The 22566-nt window shown below is 39.6% G+C and overlaps 2 protein-coding genes and 1 long non-coding RNA gene across 5 annotated transcripts in view; 1 reads left to right on the forward strand and 2 right to left on the reverse strand.

Annotated features, from left to right (window-relative positions):
- GAD1 (glutamate decarboxylase 1) overlaps window positions 1–4166 on the reverse strand; it is a 53163-nt gene extending 48997 nt beyond the window's left edge. The window contains exon 1 of the mRNA XM_050916271.1: window positions 4011–4166. The gene's annotated coding sequence lies outside the window, so the exon portion shown is untranslated. The remainder of the gene's footprint in view (window positions 1–4010) is intronic.
- Window positions 4167–6840: 2674 nt separating this feature from the next.
- LOC127030225 (uncharacterized) lies at window positions 6841–14991 on the forward strand. The gene is made up of 2 exons (XR_007768335.1): window positions 6841–7510; window positions 13632–14991. It is a non-coding gene; the product is annotated as an uncharacterized LOC127030225 (long non-coding RNA).
- ERICH2 (glutamate rich 2) overlaps window positions 11349–22566 on the reverse strand; it is a 38677-nt gene continuing 27459 nt past the window's right edge. For all 3 annotated transcript variants that reach the window (XM_050916306.1, XM_050916304.1, XM_050916305.1), the window contains 3 exons: window positions 20241–20298; window positions 15075–15146; window positions 11349–13009 (listed from right to left, as the gene is read on the reverse strand). In XM_050916306.1, the coding sequence (XP_050772263.1) occupies window positions 12867–13009; window positions 15075–15146; window positions 20241–20298 (273 nt within the window). In that variant the 3' untranslated portion in view covers window positions 11349–12866. The remainder of the gene's footprint in view (window positions 13010–15074; window positions 15147–20240; window positions 20299–22566) is intronic.

Here is a 22566-nt window from a genome sequence, read left to right on the forward strand (position 1 = left end):
AAGGACCAAAAGGTCCTATTTTGAAAAGTAACTTTGTAAAAATGGTACTTTACTCAGCAGATCTGCTCCTTGGGAGTAGTTAGAGAGTCACAGCTGCCTACTTTTGTGATTCATAATTTTTTACTCTCTCCTCGCCAATTAATCCTGCAGTGTTAATATAGCTAAAAGCTGGATTCCATTCCTTCCTGTGTGTTGTCAATAGAATTGTTTATTTACCACTCAGCTATACCTGTGCAACCCAGTTGAAAGGCATAAATGAAGCCCGTAGAACCTTCGGTAATGGTGGTAATATACAAAAAGGTAAAGAACCCAGGTTGAATCTCAAATCCCAGGTAGAATTTGGAGGGCTGGAAATTAGAATATATATTCTTTTGAGGGTGGTAACCAAAGAGCATTTTATAAAAAATAATTGAGATACAGCAAACAGGGCACCTCTTGCCATTGTAAAGAGTCACTTTTCAGAGTATAACCAGACCTGGGAGACCTGAGCTATTTTCAGGACTGTAACATTGGGCATATGAAGGCTTCCTACAGGAGTTTCTTAAATCAGACTTAACTTATCCATTTTTCAAGATTATAATAACAAAAAAAATGTGCCCTTGATTAGATATTTTTCTCCTACCTAAAAGTGGTATCTCTCCTATGGAAAAGGTCAATCTCCTGCTTGACAATTTTTACATAGGTTACGCTTGAACAGGCATCAGTGAATTTGTAGGCCTCTAGATCACCAAGTCTGGTAGTCTTGAGCCTTCTATTAGCTTCCCATTTGCAGTACTGTAGCAATCCAAACAAATTTACTTCCAAAATGGAAGGTGAAATTCCCCTGACTGAAATGAAAGAGGCATAGGAAGAGATAAATCCACTCAAAAATAACTGAACATTTTACTATCAGAGTGCACATTACAACATAGAAATGACTGGAGGAATACATTTTGTAAATAGGCCCATTTCCCCCACATTGTCCTATCTGAATGAGGCCTTTAGATTCTGGAAACAATATTTTTTCCTTAGTTTAATTAGGATTTATATGAATAAAATTTGACAACTCTTTTGCTAACAGGTGAGCCTTTATCCAATTAAGCAAAATTATTGTTAGTTTCCCAATACTTTACCAGCAAAAAGCCCAGTGAGAATTAAATGAATGAGTGGAAGGGTGACTGAAGGACATAGATCATGTGAAGACCGTCCATCTGTACTTGCACAAAAGAGGGAAGCTAGGCCACATCTGTGGGTCAACTCCTGCTAATCCCATGATTTTTAATATTATTGGATTAATCAGTTGTAGTCTACTGATGTATGTCAATTACAGAATTGCCAATAAGAGATGCGGCTTTCCAGTCTGACTGAAAGTCAAGCTCACTCACCCTCAGCTCAGATTGGACCATGCTATCAGGGTGATCCCATTTTGCTCAGATCTCTGGAAAGGTGCCAAGGGATGAAGTGAACTAGAATTGCAACTGTAAAGATTCAGATGATCTTCCTAGGTCACCACAACACTAGAAAGGGCTGCCCCTATCATCCTATTTCCCTAAGAAGGAGGGTGCCAAACCAATGCCGGCTGACTAGCCAGACAGCATAAGGTACCAACTAGAGATATCGCTTAGTCCCTTGAACTGCAGTTCAGACTGGTGCTTTGAAGCCCAAGTAAACTAAAGAGATAACCTTTTCCTCTAAGTAATTTTCTTCCTCTTTTTTAAGCTACCTGTCAGGGATGCCTGCCACCTCTATTAATGATTTTTTATTTAATACTTTTTAAGGTGTGAATAAGGGGCCCGGGGGGGGGGGGGGGGAGAGAAAGAGATTATGTCAAAGAAATAGCACATGCTTATCTAAATTTGAAGTAAATCCTATCTTAAATTACTCTGTTACCTTGAGTTGTGAAATGATGTTTGCAGAAACTACCCTGTCCTGAAAGGGAAAGCTAAAGGTTGCTAATCTACTCTGTATCACAGTGTCTAGATTAATCAGAAAAAGCATCAACTGTAGAAGTCACTCAGTGAATGGCAACTTTTCAGGAGTTTACGTACTCCTTCACACGGCTGTGTAGTAACAAGAGGGTTTTCAGGTGCTCAGACAAATGATTTATCAATGTTTAATTAGAGTCCCTTTAATCAAAGAAAACCTATTTGGTGTGTTTTATGCTCTTAAAAAGAAAACATAAGCTAGTATAAAGCTAACTAATTTATTATAAATATCTAAAACATGAGAAGTCAATTCAGGTTACAATGCAAGTTATAGCAAGGTTTTTAACAACAGTACAAATTAAAATTGGTTAGTAGTAATAAACTCAATAGTATTCATCACCATGCAATTTTGACAGGTTTCCACGCCCCTTTTAGGGCTTATGTCCCACCTTCCCACTCCCCATTTCCGTTGGCGCCAAAGTGTGGCGCTGTCGGCCATTTTGAAAAAATGTGTGTGTGTATGTGTTTGACTAGGGGAAGTGTTGTGTATGTTGGTGGTTGGGTAAATGGAGATAAAAAGGTTGAAAGAAGAGTATGAGAGAGTGTAAAGAGGAAAAAAGAGAGTCTGAGTAAGGTTTAGAGGAAAAAAAGGAAATTTGAAAGAAGAGAGGTAAGTCATTGAAGAAAAGAGGCTGGCAAAGGCAGGTTATGAAAGAATAGAAAGATTTTTGTTTTTAAAGGGTTAGTTTGAAAGAAGAGAGATATTTAGTGAGTTTGAGTAAGGAGAGATGATGGTAAAGAATAGAAAATTTTGAGATAAATGTAAAAAGTGTATTAAATACCAGGGTGGGTTAAGAAAAAAGTTAAATAATATTGAAAACTAGGTTTATAAAGGGAATTTACTAAGGCAAAACCTGTTTGGTAAGCACAGGATAAAAAAGCATTGAAGCTATTCAATACCAATGTAGGTTAAGAAAAAAGCATTTAAAAACCATTAAAAACTAGGTTTAAAAAGGGGAATTTACTACGGCAGAGCCTGTTTGGTAAGCACAGGGTAAAAAAAGTGAATAAAAAAGCATTGAAACTATTCAATAACAGCGTAGATTAAAAAAAAAAAAGCCCCCTTTGCAAAGGGCAAAGATAGACAACACATGGTGGAATCAAAAAGAGGGAGAGAGAGAAAATGACATTGGTGCCGAAGTGTGGCACCGACGGCCATTTTGAAAAAATGTGTGTGTATGTGTTTGACTAGGGGAAGTGTTGTGTATGTTTGTGCTTGGGTACATGGAGAGAAAAAGGTTGAAAAAAAGAGAGAGAGTGTTAAGAGGAAAAAAGAAGTTTGAGTAAGGTTTAGAGGAAAAAAAGGAAAATTGAAATAAGAGAGGTAAGTTATTGAAGAAAAGAGGCTGGTTATGAAAGAATAGAAAGATAGAACTTAAAAAAAAAGGAAATATTTGTTTTTGAAGGGCTAGTTTAAGAAAAAAGTTAAATAATATTGAAAACTAGCTTGAAAAAGGGAAAGGCAAAACCTGTTTGGGAGGCCCAGGGTAAAAAAAGGTGAATAAAAAGGCACTGAAACTATTGAATACCAATATAGGTTAAGAAAGAAGCATTAAAAACAAGGTTTAAAAAAGAAATTTAGTAAAGCAAAACGTGTTTAGTAGCACATGGCCAAAAACTATAAAGGGGTACTAAGAAAAAAGCATTTAAAATGATTAAAAACTAGGTTTAAAAAGAGAATTTACAAAGGCAGAACATGTTTGGTAAGCACAGGTAAAAAAGTGAATAAAAAAGCATTGAAACTATTCAATACCAGTGTAGGTTAAGAAAAAAAGAGAGGTTAAAAGAAAGAACAGGACAAGAAAAAAGAGCAAAGATAGAGAGCACATGGTGGAATCAGAATGAGAGAGAGAGAGAAGCAGGCAGAGTCTGTTTAGTAAGCACAGAGTAAAAAAGTGAACAGAAAAGCATTCAGAATCAGGGTAGGTTAAAAGAAAGAACAAGACAAGAAAAGGAAAAAGAGAGCCCCTTTGCAAAGGGCAAAGATAGACAGCACATAGTTGAGTCAGATAGAGAGAAAAAATGAGAGAGAGAGAGAATTCTCACCTTTTACGTCTTTCTGTAGAATGAGGCAACTTTTCTGGTTCAGATCCTCTCAGACTTGTTATCACCCCCTTTGGATCGGCCCAGTCAGAGGTGGTTTTACAGTAGCATCATAGAATTCATTTTCCTGAACCAATCCAAGAGTCCCAAGATTTTAAACAAGAGCCGACTCCCTCCTTTCCCCCTCCCCTTCCTTTTAACTGTTTTATTCTTATCTAAAGAAACAGAACCCCCAGCATTTTTCTGCCATGTAGCCCTTTTACAGGGGGCTTTTTATAAAAGTTAAGTCCATAAGCTTTTAGTAACACACCATTTTTTAAAGTTTTTTCCCTAGGTTTTAAACTAATGAGTTATTTTTTAGTAAAAACAATGTGAAGCTGCAGCAAAGCTCCTGTTAGCAAAGCAGCCTTTGTGAGTGAGTGGATCAGAGAGAAGGAGTTTGCTTCTTTACCTGCTTTTTAACAAACACAGGCTAAAGTAACATTAAGTTTTGCAAAGGGATAATCACTTAAAAAGACAAACCTAAGACACATCCCTTTTGTATTTGTGTTGTAGTAAAAAAGAGCAGGCAGAAGCACCCCAGGTTTTTAGTAACAGACAGTTTATAGTCCCCTTATTTTGTAAACCACTGAATTAGAGAGAAGAAGAAGTTGGCTTCTTTTCTCACTTTTTAACAAATAGAAGTGAAAGTCTTGTAAAGGTATAAACACTTGAAAAGACATGCCTAAATGAAGACACATTTCTTTATTTACCCCCCTTGGCATAAGTGTTTCAATGAAAAAGAGCAGGCAGAGGGACTTTTATAAAAGTTAAAACCATAAGCTTTTAGTAACAAACAATTTTTAAAAGTTTTCCCCTAGGTTTTAAACTAACGGGTTGTTTTTTAGTAAAAACAATGTGAAGCTGCAGCAAAGCGCCTGTTAGCAAAGCAGCCTCTGTGAGTTAGTGGATCAGAGATAAGAAGGCTGAATCTGACCCAAACTTTTTAACAAACACAAGTTAAAGTAACATTAAGTTTTGCAAAGGGATAATGACTTAAAAAGACAAACCTAAAACACATCCCTTTTGTATGTGTTCTAATAAAAAAAGAGCAGGCAGAAGCATCCTAGGCTTAAAACCCCAGGTTTTTAGTAACAGACAATTTATAGTCCCCTTATTTTGTAAACCAGTGGATCAGAGAGAAGAAGTTTGTTTCTTTCCCCGCTTTTTAACAAATAGAGGTGAAAAGCTTGTGAAGGAATAAAACACTTGAAAAGACAAGCCTACCTGAAGACCCATATCTTCATTTAGTTCCTTAGGCATAGGTGTTTCAATAACATGTAAGTTCGCAGAAACAACCCAGGCTTAAAAACACAGAAAGCCTGTTTATAAAAGTTTTCCTCTCAGTTTTAGGCTAGCACTGGTCATTTTTTAGTAAGGACAGCAGGCTTTTGCAGCAAAGCAGCTGTCAGCAAAAACAGTGTCTGTGAGTCAGTGGATCACAGAGAAGGAGTTTGCTTCTTTACCTGCTTTTTAACCACACTTGTTAAAGTTACATTAAGTTTTGCAAAGGGATAATGACTCGAAAAGCCAAACCAGAAACACATCCCTTTTGTATGTGTTGTAATAAAAAAAGAGCAGTGAAGACACAGTCCTTTGGTATAGGTGTTGTAATAAAAAAAGAGCATGCACAAACAGTCTAGGGTTATAAAAGTAATATATAGTGACAAAAAAAAGTCCCCCCCCCAGGTTTTAGACTAGCACTGCTTATTTTTTAGTAAAAAGTGTGAAGCTGCAGCAAAACCCTGCTCTGCTCTTATCTAAACAACCAGGACCCTGTAAGAAAAGCTGAACAACACATACTATAAACCATTTTAAAATGTGTTTTTTGAAGTAATGTCTAAAACCCCCTCTTTTTAACGTATTAAATAAACACATGAAATAACAAACCTACCTGAAGACACATTCCTTTATTTGTAGGGGTGTTTCAATAAAAAAAAGAGCATGCAGAAGCACCCCAGACCTAAACCCACAAAACCCTTACTAAGAAAAAGTCCCCCCCCCCCCAAGGTTTTTAGTGTGAACCACTTGAAACAGCCTTTTAAAGGTAGTGGATTAGAAAAGAAGAAGACCTCTTTGAAAAACAGGCTACCTGACGACACTTTTTTTTTATTTAGCCCCCTTGGCATAAGTGTTTCATTACAATGTAAAAGAGCAGGCAGAAGCACCCCAGATTTAAAACTCCAGGTTTTTAGCAACAGACGGTTTATATACCTCTTATTTTGTTAACCATTGGATCAGAGAGAAGAAGATTGTTAAAAAGCAGGTAAAGAAGCAATCTTCTTCTCTCTGATCCAATGGTTAACAAAATAAGAGGTATATAAACCGTCTGTTGCTAAAAACCTGGGGTTTTAAATCTGGGGTGCTTCTGCCTGCTCTTTTTTTATTAGAACACATACAAAAGGGATGTGTTTTAGGTTTGTCTTTTTAAGTCATTATCCCTTTGCAAAACTTAATGTTACTTTAACTTGTGTTTGTTAAAAAGTTTGGGTCAGATTCAGCCTTCTTATCTCTGATCCACTAACTCACAGAGGCTACTTTGCTAACAGGCGCTTTGCTGCAGCTTCACATTGTTTTTACTAAAAAACAACCCGTTAGTTTAAAACCTAGGGGAAAACTTTTAAAAATTGTTTGTTACTAAAAGCTTATGGTTTTAACTTTTATAAAAGTCCCTCTGCCTGCTCTTTTTCATTGAAACACTTATGCCAAGGGGGGTAAATAAAGAAATGTGTCTTCATTTAGGCATGTCTTTTCAAGTGTTTATACCTTTACAAGACTTTCACTACTATTTGTTAAAAAGTGAGAAAAGAAGCCAACTTCTTCTTCTCTCTAATTCAGTGGTTTACAAAATAAGGGGACTATAAACTGTCTGTTACTAAAAACCTGGGGTGCTTCTGCCTGCTCTTTTTTACTACAACACAAATACAAAAGGGATGTGTCTTAGGTTTGTCTTTTTAAGTGATTATCCCTTTGCAAAACTTAATGTTACTTTAGCCTGTGTTTGTTAAAAAGCAGGTAAAGAAGCAAACTCCTTCTCTCTGATCCACTCACTCACAAAGGCTGCTTTGCTAACAGGAGCTTTGCTGCAGCTTCACATTGTTTTTACTAAAAAATAACTCATTAGTTTAAAACCTAGGGAAAAAACTTTAAAAAATGGTGTGTTACTAAAAGCTTATGGACATAACTTTTATAAAAAGCCCCCTGTAAAAGGGCTACATGGCAGAAAAATGCTGGGGGTTCTGTTTCTTTAGATAAGAATAAAACAGTTAAAAGGAAGGGGAGGGGGGAAAGGAGGGAGTCGGCTCTTGTTTAAAATCTTGGGACTCTAGGATTGGTTCAGGAAAATGAATTCTATGATGCTACTGTAAAACCACCTCTGACTGGGCCGATCCAAAGGGGGTGATAACAAGTCTGAGAGGATCTGAACCAGAAAAGTTGCCTCATTCTACAGAAAGACGTAAAAGGTGAGAATTCTCTCTCTCTCTCTCTCATTTTTTCTCTCTATCTGACTCAACTATGTGCTGTCTATCTTTGCCCTTTGCAAAGGGGCTCTCTTTTTCCTTTTCTTGTCTTGTTCTTTCTTTTAACCTACCCTGATTCTGAATGCTTTTCTGTTCACTTTTTTACTCTGTACTTAGTAAACAGACTCTGCCTGCTTCTCTCTCTCTCTCATTCTGATTCCACCATGTGCTCTCTATCTTTGCTCTTTTTTCTTGTCCTGTTCTTTCTTTTAACCTCTCTTTTTTTCTTAACCTACACTGGTATTGAATAGTTTCAATGCTTTTTTATTCACTTTTTTACCCTGTGCTTACCAAACAGGTTCTGCCTTTGTAGTTTTTAATCATTTTAAATGCTTTTTTCTTAGTACCCCTTTATAGTTTTTGGCCATGTGCTAACTAAACAGGTTTTGCTTTAGTAAATGCTGGGATGCTGGGCTCCTCTCCCCCCAACCTTTTAATGTCCTGCCTGGACTATCATAGCAGCTGGAGGCTGCCTCCCTCTCATTTTATCTCACTAAAAAGTCAGTATTTCTTATTCCTGCATTCTTTATTACTTCATGACACAAATGGGGGGACCTGCAACGGTAGTCCAGAAGGGTTGGAGGAAGAGGGAAGCAATGGGTGGGGTTTGTTGCAGGGAGACCCCCTAGAATGGCATGCAGCTCATCATTTCTGTGGGATCTGACACGGAGCGGCTGTGCTCTCTGGTTCTCTGGTACACTGGTTCTCTAGTACACTTGCCCCATATTCTAGGCAGGACTGACTATTTTTAGATACAACATAAAGGAGGGAATGACCCGGGGGGTCATTCCCATTTTTGTCTTTGCACCCCCGGCCGACCTCAGCGAAGGTCAGCCAGGAGCACCCATGATAGCAGCAGACGGTACAGAATGACTGATAACCATCATCTCATCGCCAATTTACAATAGCACAGCAGACAGTACAGAAAGACTGGTAACCGTCTCTGCTACCTTGCAAAGGCAAATGAATGCTGCTGTGTAGCGCTGCAGTACCGCCTCTGTCAGCAGCATCTAGTACACATACGGTGACAGTGACAAAAGGCAAAACGGGCTCCATGGTTGCCATGCTATGGGGTCTGCCAGGGCAATCCAGGGAAAAAGGGCGTGAAATGATTGTCTGCCGTTGCTTTCACGGAGAAAGGAATGAGTGACGACATTTACCCAGAATCACCTGCGACACTGTTTTTGCACCATCGTGCATTGGGATCTCAATCCAGAATTCCAATGGGCGGGGGTGACTGCGAGAACTATGGGATAGCTACGGGATAGCTACCCACAGTGCAATGCTCCAGAAATTGACGCTAGCCTCGGTACATGGACGCTCACCACCGAACTATTGTGCTTTGTGTAACCGTGTGCACTCGACTTTATACAATCTGTTTTACAAAACCGGTTTATGTAAAATCGGAATAATCCTGTAGTGTAGATGTACCCTCACTCTTGGTCCCTGCTTTGGTCTTTCGAAATAGCTGAACAAACCCTCACTCACCCAAAACTACTGCATTCTGTTTATGTGAAGTTTTATGATACACTGACATCTAAGATATGAAAGCACGTTAGATGCATTAGAATAAGAAACACCCAGAAAAGAAAATAATCTCTTGATCGAAACTGGGACATTTAAGAACAAAGGTGGAAATGGTAGAAGGAATCATGTTATTCTCACTGAACACTTGTAAAGGAGATTAAATCCAGCCCTGTCATCTCCAATACTTGGCACATCGACACCATAAGAAAGAATGTCTTCATATTTTAGAGATCCCCCCCTGCAAAATTAGATTTAATCTCCATGTAACATGAGGAGCTTGGAGGGCCAAATTGCCTATTGGTTGGTGTACCTGGCTTCCCTCCCCTGCTTCTGTGCTTCAGAGTTCAATAAAAATGTACAATTAATTAATTTTGCCCTTGCCCTCCAGAATAGAGCAGCTACAGGCCATATTTTAGGACTTCTCATGCTGTATCTGGCCCTTCTGCCCTACCTCAGCATTAAGGAATGAGCAAATTCCCTCTTCATGAAATATTCTTTGCTATACCATCAGGCCATACAAGCATGTTCTTAAGGAGAAACCATATCAAAACTCAGATCAAAAAACATTTGATCAAAACCTTAAGTGCCTATTTCATCCTTGCTGGGGTGTGTACAGAGGCATCCTTCTCTTCCAAGGTTACCCCCTTTTTTATGGTTATTAAATAATATATGCAACTGAATGATAATGAGAGGTGGTAAACTGGGCAGTTGTAGTGCAAACTTCCTCACGTTACCTCATCAATATGCTCCAAGCCTAAATTAGGGAAAAACTTCTAGAGAAGAGAGGGTAGTTCAGACTTTATGCCCATTCAGTCTTTTACCTCCTGTTGAGTGGTTCAAAATGGGTGTGAAGTAGGGATACATAAGTTTTTGTGATATGGACAACCTTATCCTGTTCACAAGGAATAACTCACACCACTACTTGATTTTACAAAGGCCAAGAAAGAATGTGATAATTTGCAATCAACATTTTCTACAAGGCTTTGATAACTAAAAATAACATGAAATTTTGTAGCTAGTTCTATCACAGCCTTAGGTAAAGATGACTAGTCATGGTAGACAATCCAAGAGATCTTTGTAATATTAATTGCTCACGACTTTGAAATTTGGTTCTTCTCTGAAACACGACTGTAAAAATGGCATCATGGGGTTCCACATTTATTGTCTCTCAATAAATTCCTTATCACAAGTGTGCTCAATACAGTCTAAATGCCAAAAGTTTCCAAAGAAAAATCTGTTCTGTCAGACCTGCAAACTCAGCCTGGATTCTGAGAAACAAGCAGAATTCTCTTCTTCTGTATCAGCACCTATGAAAAGAAATTAAATAAAATTCCGCAGGACAAAACTTTACTCTAAATCAGTAGAGCTTAGTAAACTATTCTGTTGATATACAAAGAATAGAATTCCACTCCCTTTCTCTTTGCTACATGAGTTCTGCAGGGCTAACAGGAATACATAGTTAATTCAACCACTGAAGTTAATGGATCTAATTCTCAACACATAGCAAGCAGATCTCCTGGGTAAGAAAGTGCCATTCTTAAAGTCATTTTTCAGAGTAAAACCCCACTTACAGGCTACACCCTATGCTTTGCTGAACAGCTGATATGTGCTTGGCATAAGTCCAGGTATGAGGACAAAGATGTCTTTATGCATCCCTAGTGACTTCCCAGGCCTGGGACCAGTAGGCACCAGTTCTGTCCAGAGTCTGAAGGCTGCTATCTTAGGCTAGCTACAAACAGACTCCAGGAGGTGTAGGGACACCCTGGCAAGGCTCCCTCTCCCCTTAGTACTAGCTGCACCAAAAGCTGCGATGGGAGTGCTGTAGGAGCTGCCAAGCTATCCCTATGCCATGGAAAGGTTTTGCTATGCAGAGAAAATCCTCCCAGGTTCATTTAAGTTTGGGTTACAGCTCCTTTGTGATTCCCCTTTGTGCTTTCAAATCAATACAAAACATCCAAAGAAGCCTACAGATATCTACAAGAATCACAAATATTTGACAAGTATCTTCTATATCTTATTTGCCAAAACATATTTTCATAATGAAATGCTTAAGACAAAGAACTCACAAAAGAAATAAAACAGCTCATAAATAAGACAACACCAACAGTAACAGATATTATGCATGTGTACTTATCTACATACACAGGTAAAATGTCTTACCCAACTGATTTCTCTCACTTATCAGACTTTACTTCTAAGAGGTGATGCTCCCATAATGATTTGAACACATGTACCAAAATAAACAAGCAAAATGTGTATTCTGTTATATTTAATGACTTCATTAACCAACACATTTGTTACACTGAAGAGAAAGCAAGTAACAATTAGGCACTACAACAAGAACTACGGTGTCATATAGCTATTGACATTAACAAGGGGTCCTGAAATGTTAAGAGTGAAAAAGAAACACTGTACTTAAGTATACTGATGCATGAAACAAAAGATGGTTACATGTTTACTGTGACATGTCTTCTGCACACCAGAATACTGTATTAAAATATTAATGTTTTTCATGATTAGACTACAGAAAACATAATAGTGTTCAGTCCCAAGTCTTGAATGCATTTTTTCACACCATGCTGTCTGCTTTTCCTGCTGCATTCCATGCCACCTGAATGTGTTTGTTATCCTCACTTTGCACACCCGCTGAATGCCAAGTTGGTACAAGTTATTCTGCTTTATTACTTACATACATTTTCTGGCTAACTTTATACCTGACAAATCTTAAACAGTAATGTAAGTTTTGTCTCCAAATCTGGCCAAGAAACTTCCACTGAAGTTGCACCCCCCTTATGTCAGGGTTTCTGTAATTATCTAAGTTAAACTGTGGGGGAGTGAGGTGGGAGGAGACAGGTTGCATGAACAGAATTTTAGCAGGTATTTCCAAAGATATGGTTTAATGACAACATTTTGTAACACAAAATATTTGTTTGAAAACCTGTTTGTTTGATTTCTTCCAAGAAGCTGTATATTTATCTTTAAATTTTAAAGAGGCTTTTTACTCCATTCAGAGTCTTACCAGCATTGTGTGAAATCATTTGCTCTGCACAATCATTTAGGAAGACTTTATTCCCCGGCTGAACTGGTGTCAATGAATTTTAAAAGCACCAAATTCCTCAATAAAAATTCATGTCTTTGCTCAACTGATGACAGGTACCCTAGCTTTTCATCTACCTTATTGCTCCAACAGGAACATTTTTTAGGAGTTACGTCTAAGGAGATCAATTCTGTCTATACCATCAAATGTGCTATGGAACAAGGTTAGGCTGATGCAGTGGTTCTCAACCTTTCCAGACTACTGTACCCCTTTCAGGAGTCGGATTTGTCTTGCTTACCCTCACTTGTTTTACCTCATTTAAAAAACTATTTGCTTACATAATCACATAAAAATACAAAAGTGTCACAGCACACTATTACTGCAAAATTACTTGCTCTCTCATTTTGTCTTTATGAAATTTTACTTTGCACTGACTTCGCTAGTGCTTTTTATGTAGCCTGTTGTAAAACTAGGCAAGTGTCTAGATGAGTTGATGTACCCCCTAGAAGACCTCTGTGTACTCCCAGGGGTACATGTACTCTTGGTAGAGAACCACTGGTATGCTGGCCTAAGTGTGAGTGGAGAGGCAATCTAAATGCAAAAGAATGCAGCAGTTTAAGAGGGAGAAAAGTTATAATGATTAAACAGTACATTTTAATATGGTGTTTAAAAAGTGACTGTACAGAAGAATCAAAATAATCAAGCTATAGGGAGTATAGAAGAATTACCAAACTGCTATACATTTTCATCAGAATCATCAGAACTTTCTTCTCCTTCATCATCACTGCTATCTGAACTGCTAGTATCCTCTTCACTGTCCTCACTGCTTCCTTCATCCGTTTCTTCATCCTCTTCATTACCAAAATTCTGTGTACTTTCTAAGACATACATGTACAAAATATATATTTTAGGTAAGTCTTAAGTTTTGGTTAGTAAAAAACTGACTATTTCAGGCATGTGATAAATACATAATATTTGATATTATATTCCAAATAAACTCAAATTACATATTCAAAATAAATAGGTTGTACAAGGTGTTTTGGGGTATTTTTCTGAAGAAAATAATTGTATTCTAAATTGTCATTGCATTTTGCTTTGTACAGAGGGGAATTAATACTGTAAAATTGTTTTGCTTACTAGTGCTGTCTAATTTTCAAAGAAACATCTAAACAAATATTTTCCCCTTTCTAGTACAGGAAGAAAATTATGCAATGGTTGTGTGTATTTTTCCTGAGAATTTGGTAAACCATCCATATATTCACAAATATTCCAAATATGTATCTTGTTTAAGATGTGCAGCTTTTGGAAACTTTCAGCAACTGTCTTATAGTGATAGAAGGAATATTTTTGTCAGTTACACCAATTTTTTGTCTATATAGTCAACACTCATTTTACAGACTTTTCCAAAATATTTATTTTATAAAATATGCAGTTTTTCAACAACATGAAGGTGAATGGGACTTCTCATGTGAGTAAAACTACTCATATTTGTTTTTACAGGATTGATAGCCAGTTTGGAAGAGCAAGAGCATGTTAAATCATAAAAATGATACTGCTGAAATTGATCTCGTCTGCAAGAAAAACAAGAGTCTCCAACCTGTACTACTATGGGAAGATGGAACTTGACTGAAATTTCCCATTTCAAACCCAAATTTAAAAGTAAAGAAAAAAATGAATGCATGCTATTAATATTTTAGGTTCTTAGCCACAGAAGAGTATTTTTAAAATAGGAATATTCTCATAATACAACAACATACTTAAATTAAATTAAATTAAACACTGACTTAAGGTAATTATCCATTTTGAGATAATAAGCTACAGGGCTAACGTTGTGCAGCTGGCCTAGATCTCTGTGCTGTGATCACTTGGCTCTCAATACGGAAAACGAGAGAGATTCCAGAAGACTGGAAAAGGGCAAATACAGTGCCAATCTGTAGAAAGGGAAATAAGGACAACCCAGGGAGTTACAGACCAGTCAGCTTAACTTCTGTACCCGGAATGATAATGGAGCAAATAATTAAGCAATCAATTTGCAAACATCTAAAAGATAATAAGCTGATAAGTAACAGCTTATTCAGGCCACTCAAACTAATGTTGAGGGGCTGGCACAGCTGAATTAGCACTTGGGTAGGACAATGACAGGTTAAAGCCATCTCTGCAACTCCTTTCCTCCAAGTTCTTCTGTATTCTCCTATGCCTCGGCAGAGGATTTTGTACAATGGGGTTATCATTTTTCAGTCTAGTATGCATTTTCTGAGCAAATGTGATTCCCAGACATGACTCTAAGTCAACTCAAATGTCTACAGTAAGGATATCTTAATATACTGAAAGACGGGATTAGTGCTTGAAATTGAACATTGACAATTAGGAAATGTTTGCTTAATGTGATTTTATAGCCTAAATGCAGAGGTTCTCAACCTTTTTATTTCTGACCCCCCCTCCCATGCTATAAAAGCTCTACAGCTCACTTGTGCCATAACAACTGTTTTTCTGCACATAAAAGCTAGGACACACATTAGTGGGTAGTAAGCAGGGCAATTGCCCAGGGCCCCATGCCACAGGAAGACCCACAAAGCTAAGTTGTTAAGGCTTTGGCTTCAGTCCTGGGTGGTGGGGCTCGGGGCCCCGGGTTTCAGCCTCATGCAGTGAGGCTTCAGCTTTCTGCCCTGGCCTCTACTGAGTCTAACATCAGCCATGCTTGGCAGACCCCCTGAAGCCTGCTTGCAGCCCCCGCAGAGGGCCCTGGACCCCTGTTTGAGAACCACTGGCCTAATGTATGACACTTAAAACACATTAAACACAAAAGTGATAAAACTATTTCTCACCCTATAGTTTTTAAAAATAAAATAGGATCCACGTAGTTACAGCAGTCCCAAATATTGTTCACTTGTTAAAAGCATGAATGCTTCTACAACATATAATAGTTACTGTTCTCAGACTTACCTATCAGCAACTTTTCTTCAAGAAGTGTAAGAAACTGCTTAGCCTCAGTATTTTCTGGTTCATAGATTAGAACTGAAATTTGACAACAGGATATGTTGATAATTCTATATGGTGACAATAGCAACTCACAGACTGCAGAACAATTTCAAGGCATATTGTTAAAGTGCATGCTGTCAGATAGTGGCATAATTTTCATTTCAGAGACTTAAAATGCAAATAATGATTTCTCAGTTATTTGTATTTATATTTCCTCAAGGTTAACTTTATATTAAGCTAGAGTTAACATTGAGAGTACATATCAGTAAATATGTAACTTACAAAAATGTATTAATGCTACAAGACATAGGCATAACAAACCCAAGAAATTCAGATACAACGTTAAACATAAAATAAACCCAAACATGTTCAGGCATGAAGATGCTGAGTTAATGTTTGGATGCTTTTACTGAGCCCTGTAGTGGTGCCATGAGGAAAAATATATTTATAAAACCTAATCTATTGAAAAATTAGTGAAATCTAATCTGGAACCACATATACACAGTTACTGTATGGAAACCTACAGGAAATGTTTATTCACTGATCCCTGTTACAACAGCACTTTGCCAAACTATACTACATTCAGTCATATCAGTACTATTAGCCCCTTACTTTTCTGGGCACTAAATTCATTCACAATTTAAAAATAAATAGGTAAACACAGGAAATGATTATTCAGTTGCCTTTTGTAGACAAAATAGTGGAAGTGTGCAAACTGCAATGCTCCTTCTGCCAACAAAACTCTCTTGCTTTGCAAACAAAATAAAACCACCTCAATGCGAGAGTGCTTTTTGGGGCAAAGTTATCTCGTCAGTGTAGACACCATGGTTGGTTATGTCACTATAATTGGCCTTCATGAGGTATCCCACAATGCCCATCCTGATGGCTCTGGTCAGCAGTTCAAACTCCGCTGCCTTGCACACAGATACACAGGCATCCACCCCATAGACCTAGGAATTTTTGAAATTCCACTTCCTGTTTCCTCGGTGTGGACAGCTGACCATGGTGGTGCCACACAGCAAACGCTCTCCTGCTTGGACCACACCTGAGTTGTTGGATTTGCTGGCAGTGTGGGGAGAAGAGGCTGTGCAGTCCAAGCTCCACTCCAGCCATAGGACCTTCGATACCTATGAGCCAGATTTCTTGTGGCTTGTTGGAGAAGGGCTACAAACAGGACATGCAGCATTGCTGAGCGAAGATAAAGGAGATGAGGCTGGCATCCAAAAGGCAAGAGAGGCAAATTGTCGCTCTGGTGCTGTGCCGCAGTCCTGCCGCTTCTATAAGGACTTCTCGGCGGTGACCCTCCCTCCACTGCCAACAGCCCTGTGGATACCTCAGTGAGGCTGGAGATAGCGGACAGGGAATTCGACCCTGTGGACAAAGTTATGGACGAGGAGGTTGAGATGGAGGACGACATGGAGCACACACCAGGGTCGTCCAGTGGTGTGGCACATCAGAACCTCTTTTCCACTCCTGAGGGGTCTAACCAGGGCCGGCTCCAGACACCAGCGCAAGCAGGTGCTTGCGGCAGCCAATGGGAAGGGGCGGCACGTCCGAGTCTTTGGTGGCAATTCAGCAGCGGGTCCCTCAGTCCCTCTTTGAGTGAAGGACCTGCAACCGAATTGCCGCCAAGGAATGAAGCGGTGCAGCAGAGCTGCCACCGAAGTGTTGCCGATCACAGCTTTCCCCCGCTCCCCCGCTTTGCCGCTTGGGGAGGCAAAAAAGCCTGAGCCGGTCCTGGGTCTAGCCAGTCCCAACGGCCAGTCTCTGGTGCGCATGATGCAGTAGAGGATAGCCTTGGTAAGTGATCTTTTTGAGTTGATGCTGCTCAGTTATATGAGGTAGAGCTGTCCTTTGCTCTGAATATTATAAAAGTGGGTGAACGGATAGAAATGTACAAGACTAGCTGTGTTTGCGTGTGCTCCACATAGCCTTGTACAGTGGAACAGTGTGTTAATGCACACTGAGATTTCATGGGAATCCTCCTGCGAGATCTCTAGGGGCTTGGCTACACTTGCGAGTTACAGCACAATAAAGGAGCTCCGCATGCACTAGCTCACTTCCCATCCACATTGGCAAGGCATGTATTGCGCTCTGACTCCGCGGCTACAGCGCTGCTGGTATTCCACCTCGGCAAGAGGAATAATGTTTGCTGCACTTTGGCTACAACGCTTGGGCGTAAGTGTGAACGACATGTTGAGTTACTGCACTCTGATTGGCCTCCAGAAACATCCCATAATCCCCTTAAGTCAAGTGGCCACTCTTGTCACTGTTTTGAACTCCTGTAGGAATGCGGAAATGACCTTTCAAAGCTCTGTTTCTGACAGCTGGCATGCAAGCCATTAGTGTGGAATGCTGTGAGTGAGAGAGAGGTGGGGGGGGGAATGGGGGGCTGCTGCTGTCTGAACTTACAAGACAGCATGCTGACATGCTCTCAGCCCCCCAAAACCCCACTCTCTCTCTCCCCACAACACACAACACGCTGCCTGTCACACTCCACCGCGCCCCCACCCCCATTTGAAAAGTACGTTGCAGTCATTTGCATGCTGGGGTAGCTGCCCATAATGCAGCACCCCCTAATTTTTCCCCATGGGTGCTCCAGCCCCGGAGCACCCATGGAGTCAGCGCCTACGACTCTGCACCTGTTCAGCCTATTGTTGAAGCACTCCTTGTTGCTGTCCAGGTGTCCTGTGTAAGGTTTCATGAGCTATGGGAGTAAGGAATACACTGAGTCTTGCAGGATCACTATAGGCATCTCAATATCCCCCACTTGAATCTTCTGGTCTGGAAAGAAAGTCCTTGCTTGCAGCTTTCTGTATAGGCCAGTGTTCCTGAAGATGCATGTATTATACATCTTCCTGGACCACCTCGTGTTGACGTTAGTGAAACCCATTGTGCTCAGGGTGATCCACAAGCACCTGCAGTACCACTGAGAAGTACCTCTTTTTACTGATGTACTCCATTGGCCTGGACCATCTTGCAAAAACTGGAATATGCGTGCCATCTATTGCCCCTCCACAGTTAGAGAATCTCATTGCCGCAAAGCTATCCAATATTTCATGTACATTTCCAAGAGTCACAGTCCTTCATAGGATGCAATTAATGACCCTGCATACTTGCATTAAAGCTGCCCCAACGGTGGACTTCCCCACTCCAAACTAATTCACGACCAAGCGGTAGCAGTCCGGAGTCAACAGCTTCCACACAGCAATTGCCACTCGTTTCTCTACTGAGAAGGCGGCTCTCATTTTGGTGTGCTGAGGCGAGCTCGGCACAGTTCCAGGAAAGCGGCTTTCTGTATCCAAAAGTTGGCAGCCACTGCTTGTCATCCCAGATCTGCATAATTATGCAATCCCATCAATGAAAGCTTGTTTCCCAAGCCCAAAAGTGACAGTTCATCATGTCCAGCTACTACATAAATGTCCAAAGTAATCCTGTGTTGTTTCTTTCCAGGACACACAACAGATGAGGCAACTCCGATTCCTGTTCAAATTGGGAGCTCATGATATAGTGCATGACCATCCTGAGGTGTTCATAGCAGTGACCACAACAGTAAAGAGCAGTGTGGGATACATGCTTTCAACCAGAAATGGCAGGTGCACAGTAAACGGACTGTTGACAAATGCTGCGAAATGCAGTTGGAGGCCCATGGAATGCTGGGATGGAAAGAACTGCATCATGGGATGTTGAGCCCACACCCATGATGCATTGCAATCCAATCTGCCTTCCCACAACTCCTAGCTGCAGAAGGTGGCGAATAGCTCAGTGAGGTAGCTAACTACAGTGCACTGTTCTCACTGTTGATGCTAGAGCACCAAGTGTGGATGCGCTCCGCCAGTAGAAGGAGCGTTGTGTGAACATGCACAAATGATGTAATTATACCAGTTTCTGTCAGCATAACTTGCATCTACAAAACTATGTAGTGTAGACAAGGCCTGAATCTTTAACAAAGACATCCTTTCTCCAAAATGTGCATTAGATATTAAAGTTTGATGGGTGTTAACCAAAAAACCCAACCCCTCTCTCAATTACTTGACTATTAAGCAACTGTCAACTGTGGTGTCATAATTTCACTATTCGTTAATTTACTACTGGTCTTGTCTATACTAGACTTAGTTTCCTAAAATTTCACACCACTTGGTCTGCAGTAACTTGCAATGCTATCTTCCGCATTTTGGTTGGAGAAGTGTATAGTCTGGCTAGAAGATAAAATAGGGAACTGGAAGTCAAGATTCCCAGGTTCTATAAATGGTTCTGGCACTGACTCACTGTGTCCTCAAGTGAGTCACTTAATCTCTCTATGCATCAGTTTACTCATCTCTAGAACAGCACTACCTGTCTACTACATAGGGATGCTGTGTGGCAGAATTAATTCTTAGAAAAAAAAAATCTTTGCAATCCCCATGCGAAAAGTGCTACTATGCTTCCATACGGTATTATGGTCTCTATGCTTCAGACAGCTTTCACAAGCCTGCAGCTACAGACCCGGGTGGAAGGGAGAGTGCTACCTTTGTAGCATGTTCCTTCCTTCACTCCAACTATGTGGAAATCCCTCTCTGGGAATTCCACAAAGTTACAGTTTCATAGGTAGGGAGAGGATGCAGCAGGGTAGGAATGCTCTGAGGTTTCATCAGAATTCTCTCCTGCATGGAGAAGAAGAATTATTTTCCATGGAGGAAGCTGGCACATGTTACTGAAAACAGAGCAACTTTATATAAGCCAAATCCAAAATGAAAGCCACCTGAGCAATTAAGAAATGTATTTATCAGCACCAGGCACGATGGTGCGTGCCTGTAATCCCAGCTACTGGGGAGGCTGATGCTGCCAGATCACTTGGGCTCAAGGGTTCTGGGCTGCACTGCACTGCACTGATCAGGTGTCTGGTGCCACTGACAGCCTGGCCAGCGGGTGGCTGAAGGAATGGGTAGAACAACATGAATGATGTATTGTGATTGGCTCTCTCTCTGTTAGGGCTGATGGACTGATCGATCAAGGTCACCAAGTATTTATCAGCAATTAAGAAAATGGACATGAGGGGAAATAATAAAATGAAACAGATAAAATGTAAAAAAGTTTTTATATTATATATATATATAGAGAGAGAGAGAGAGAGAGAGAGAGAGTACTTACTCATCTGACAAAGTTTTTTTGAGAGATTGTAGTCTTGATCCATAATTGCTTTCAGGAACTAAAAGAACAATATGGTTTAGTATGAAAGTTAATTGTTGATGTGCACACTTCGAGAATTAGTTCCAAGTTTGGTCAGTTTTTATATAAAAATACTTTAGTGAGAACTTTGATCAATTTTCCCAACAGCTGTAAAGTGCAGAATTTTTCTATTTTTCTAAGTAGATCCACCAGGGGACAGTGGACAACTGCTTGTCCCACCATGACTTGTACAAACTCCATCTCAGCTACTACATCTTAGAATTGAGGATTTTATTTCTGTGTAATTGTGTTACTCTGAGCACACAGCCAAGTTACTCTGGAAACATCTAGGTACGTGTGTTGTTTTATAAATGAGTAGTCCAACTGACTCCAGTGGAACTACTCACATGAGTAAAGTCATGCACCCTCTTAAGTGTCTTCAGGATTGTAGCCTAAGTTTGATGTGAGAACTGATTTTTTTTTTTACAACAGGTATTCTAAATAATACCTGCGCTCACACAATAAGGTAAAAATTAATAGCCCCGAGAGATGTATTTGACAAGAGTAAATAACATAAGGCTTCACAGTCAGTATGGCACAGTGTGGACAAGGGACTTGAATCAAGCCCTGACAACACCTGTTGGGCCCACAGTTTATTTTTGGCATCAGATGGAACAGTCTTGTATTTCAAACATGCTATCATTCATTGCTATCAAGTAAGGGGGGAAAAACTCCAAACCCAAAACATAAATCCACCAAGATCTCAACGATCTAAAAGCAGTAATATTAAATTAACAAATGGAAATCCACAACAGACCCATTTAACTGATGTCTGAGGTGGCATTATCAGAATAGCGAGACAATGGTTAAAAGCAGTATAAGAATCTACTTATATAATTAACGACAGGATATTAAAAACTAATTACCACATAAGCAAACATGATATATACAGCGGTCACCACTAAAAAATAAAAAAAAAATTAAAAAAAAATCAACAAAGAATTATCTGAGGTATCATCATTTTCTCTTCTTAGACAACAGTATCTCAGACAGCACTGTGTGGTAACTGCTGGATGTTGTTTTAATAATGAATATTATTACTGTTCTTTCATTTGAAGTCAAGTAGACAGTTTGACAGTTGTTAACGTCAACAGTTCTCTTTAAATTCTCAGAGCTATGTTCATAATTGGCAGAGCCTACACCTACACTACTTTGAGTTTTGCCGATCCCTCTCATACAGCATAGGATCTAGATTTAAGTCTTTGACCCTTCCCATCTTTTGTACTCTCAATAGCAACTAATAAGGCTTTGTCAGATACTGCAAAGATAGTCAGTCCCCCCAAAAGAGGAGCTGAGTAAGTTTTTCTTCAGCTTGCCGTGCAAAATTCTTATTCCAGAGCGTTTCTTACTGCACTGTCATTTTACCTGTAAGCATATTAGTATCACAATGACAGCAAGGTCTTAACTTTAAAACATATACTTAACTCTTAATGAAATCAATGGGACATAAGCATATGCTTAAGTACTTTGCTCCATTGGGCCATTTGACAGCAACACTACACATCTCATGTTTTGTTTGGAAAAAAAAGGAAAAAAAGGAAAAAAAAAGGAACTGGATGTTGAGCAAACAACCAATTAGCTGAAAAAAAAACCATACTGTACCATCTACCACTTCACAAACATTTTGATATTCAAGTCTAGGTAACAGGAAAGAAAAAACCAAAATTCTTCCCATATACACTGCGTACTCCAAATGAGTATTAAACACTCGTGGGCACTCAGGATCTCTTGCAGCACTTAGAACAGAAGCCGTCATACAAACTGACTGAACTGTTTTCCCTCATCAAACAATTAAATACAGGCACATCTTTTACACAGGCATATTTTTTGAAAAATTGTTTTTGACAGTATCAGCAGGGATTTTGTTTGCATAATACATAATAGTTTTCAACAGAGTATTTACCATTACAGTGCCAGTCGCAGAGCCCCAAGTATTCCACAACTGCAGAACTTGCCACAATTCACCCCTTGCTGCACAACTGTGGTTTAAAATTAAAAAATTAATTTTCTAACCCTTACAGGTATGCAAACCTAAAAAATGTACGCCAAGTGTGAATTGTGTCCATCTCAGTCTACAAACCTAAAACAATACTTCTGAGAGATGTGAATGGCCCCAGTCATTTCATTCTGGGCTCCAGGGATTCTGATTGTGCAACTGTGGGCTTTGGCATTTTTCCAAGAAACCAAGAATTCAGTAAACTCTGCAACAAAAATACTATTTTGCTGTAGCCAGATGCCTAGCATCTTG

The sequence above is a fragment of the Gopherus flavomarginatus genome, chromosome 10, assembly GCF_025201925.1.
Source record: "Gopherus flavomarginatus isolate rGopFla2 chromosome 10, rGopFla2.mat.asm, whole genome shotgun sequence".
Classification (NCBI taxonomy): Eukaryota; Metazoa; Chordata; order Testudines; family Testudinidae; genus Gopherus; species Gopherus flavomarginatus.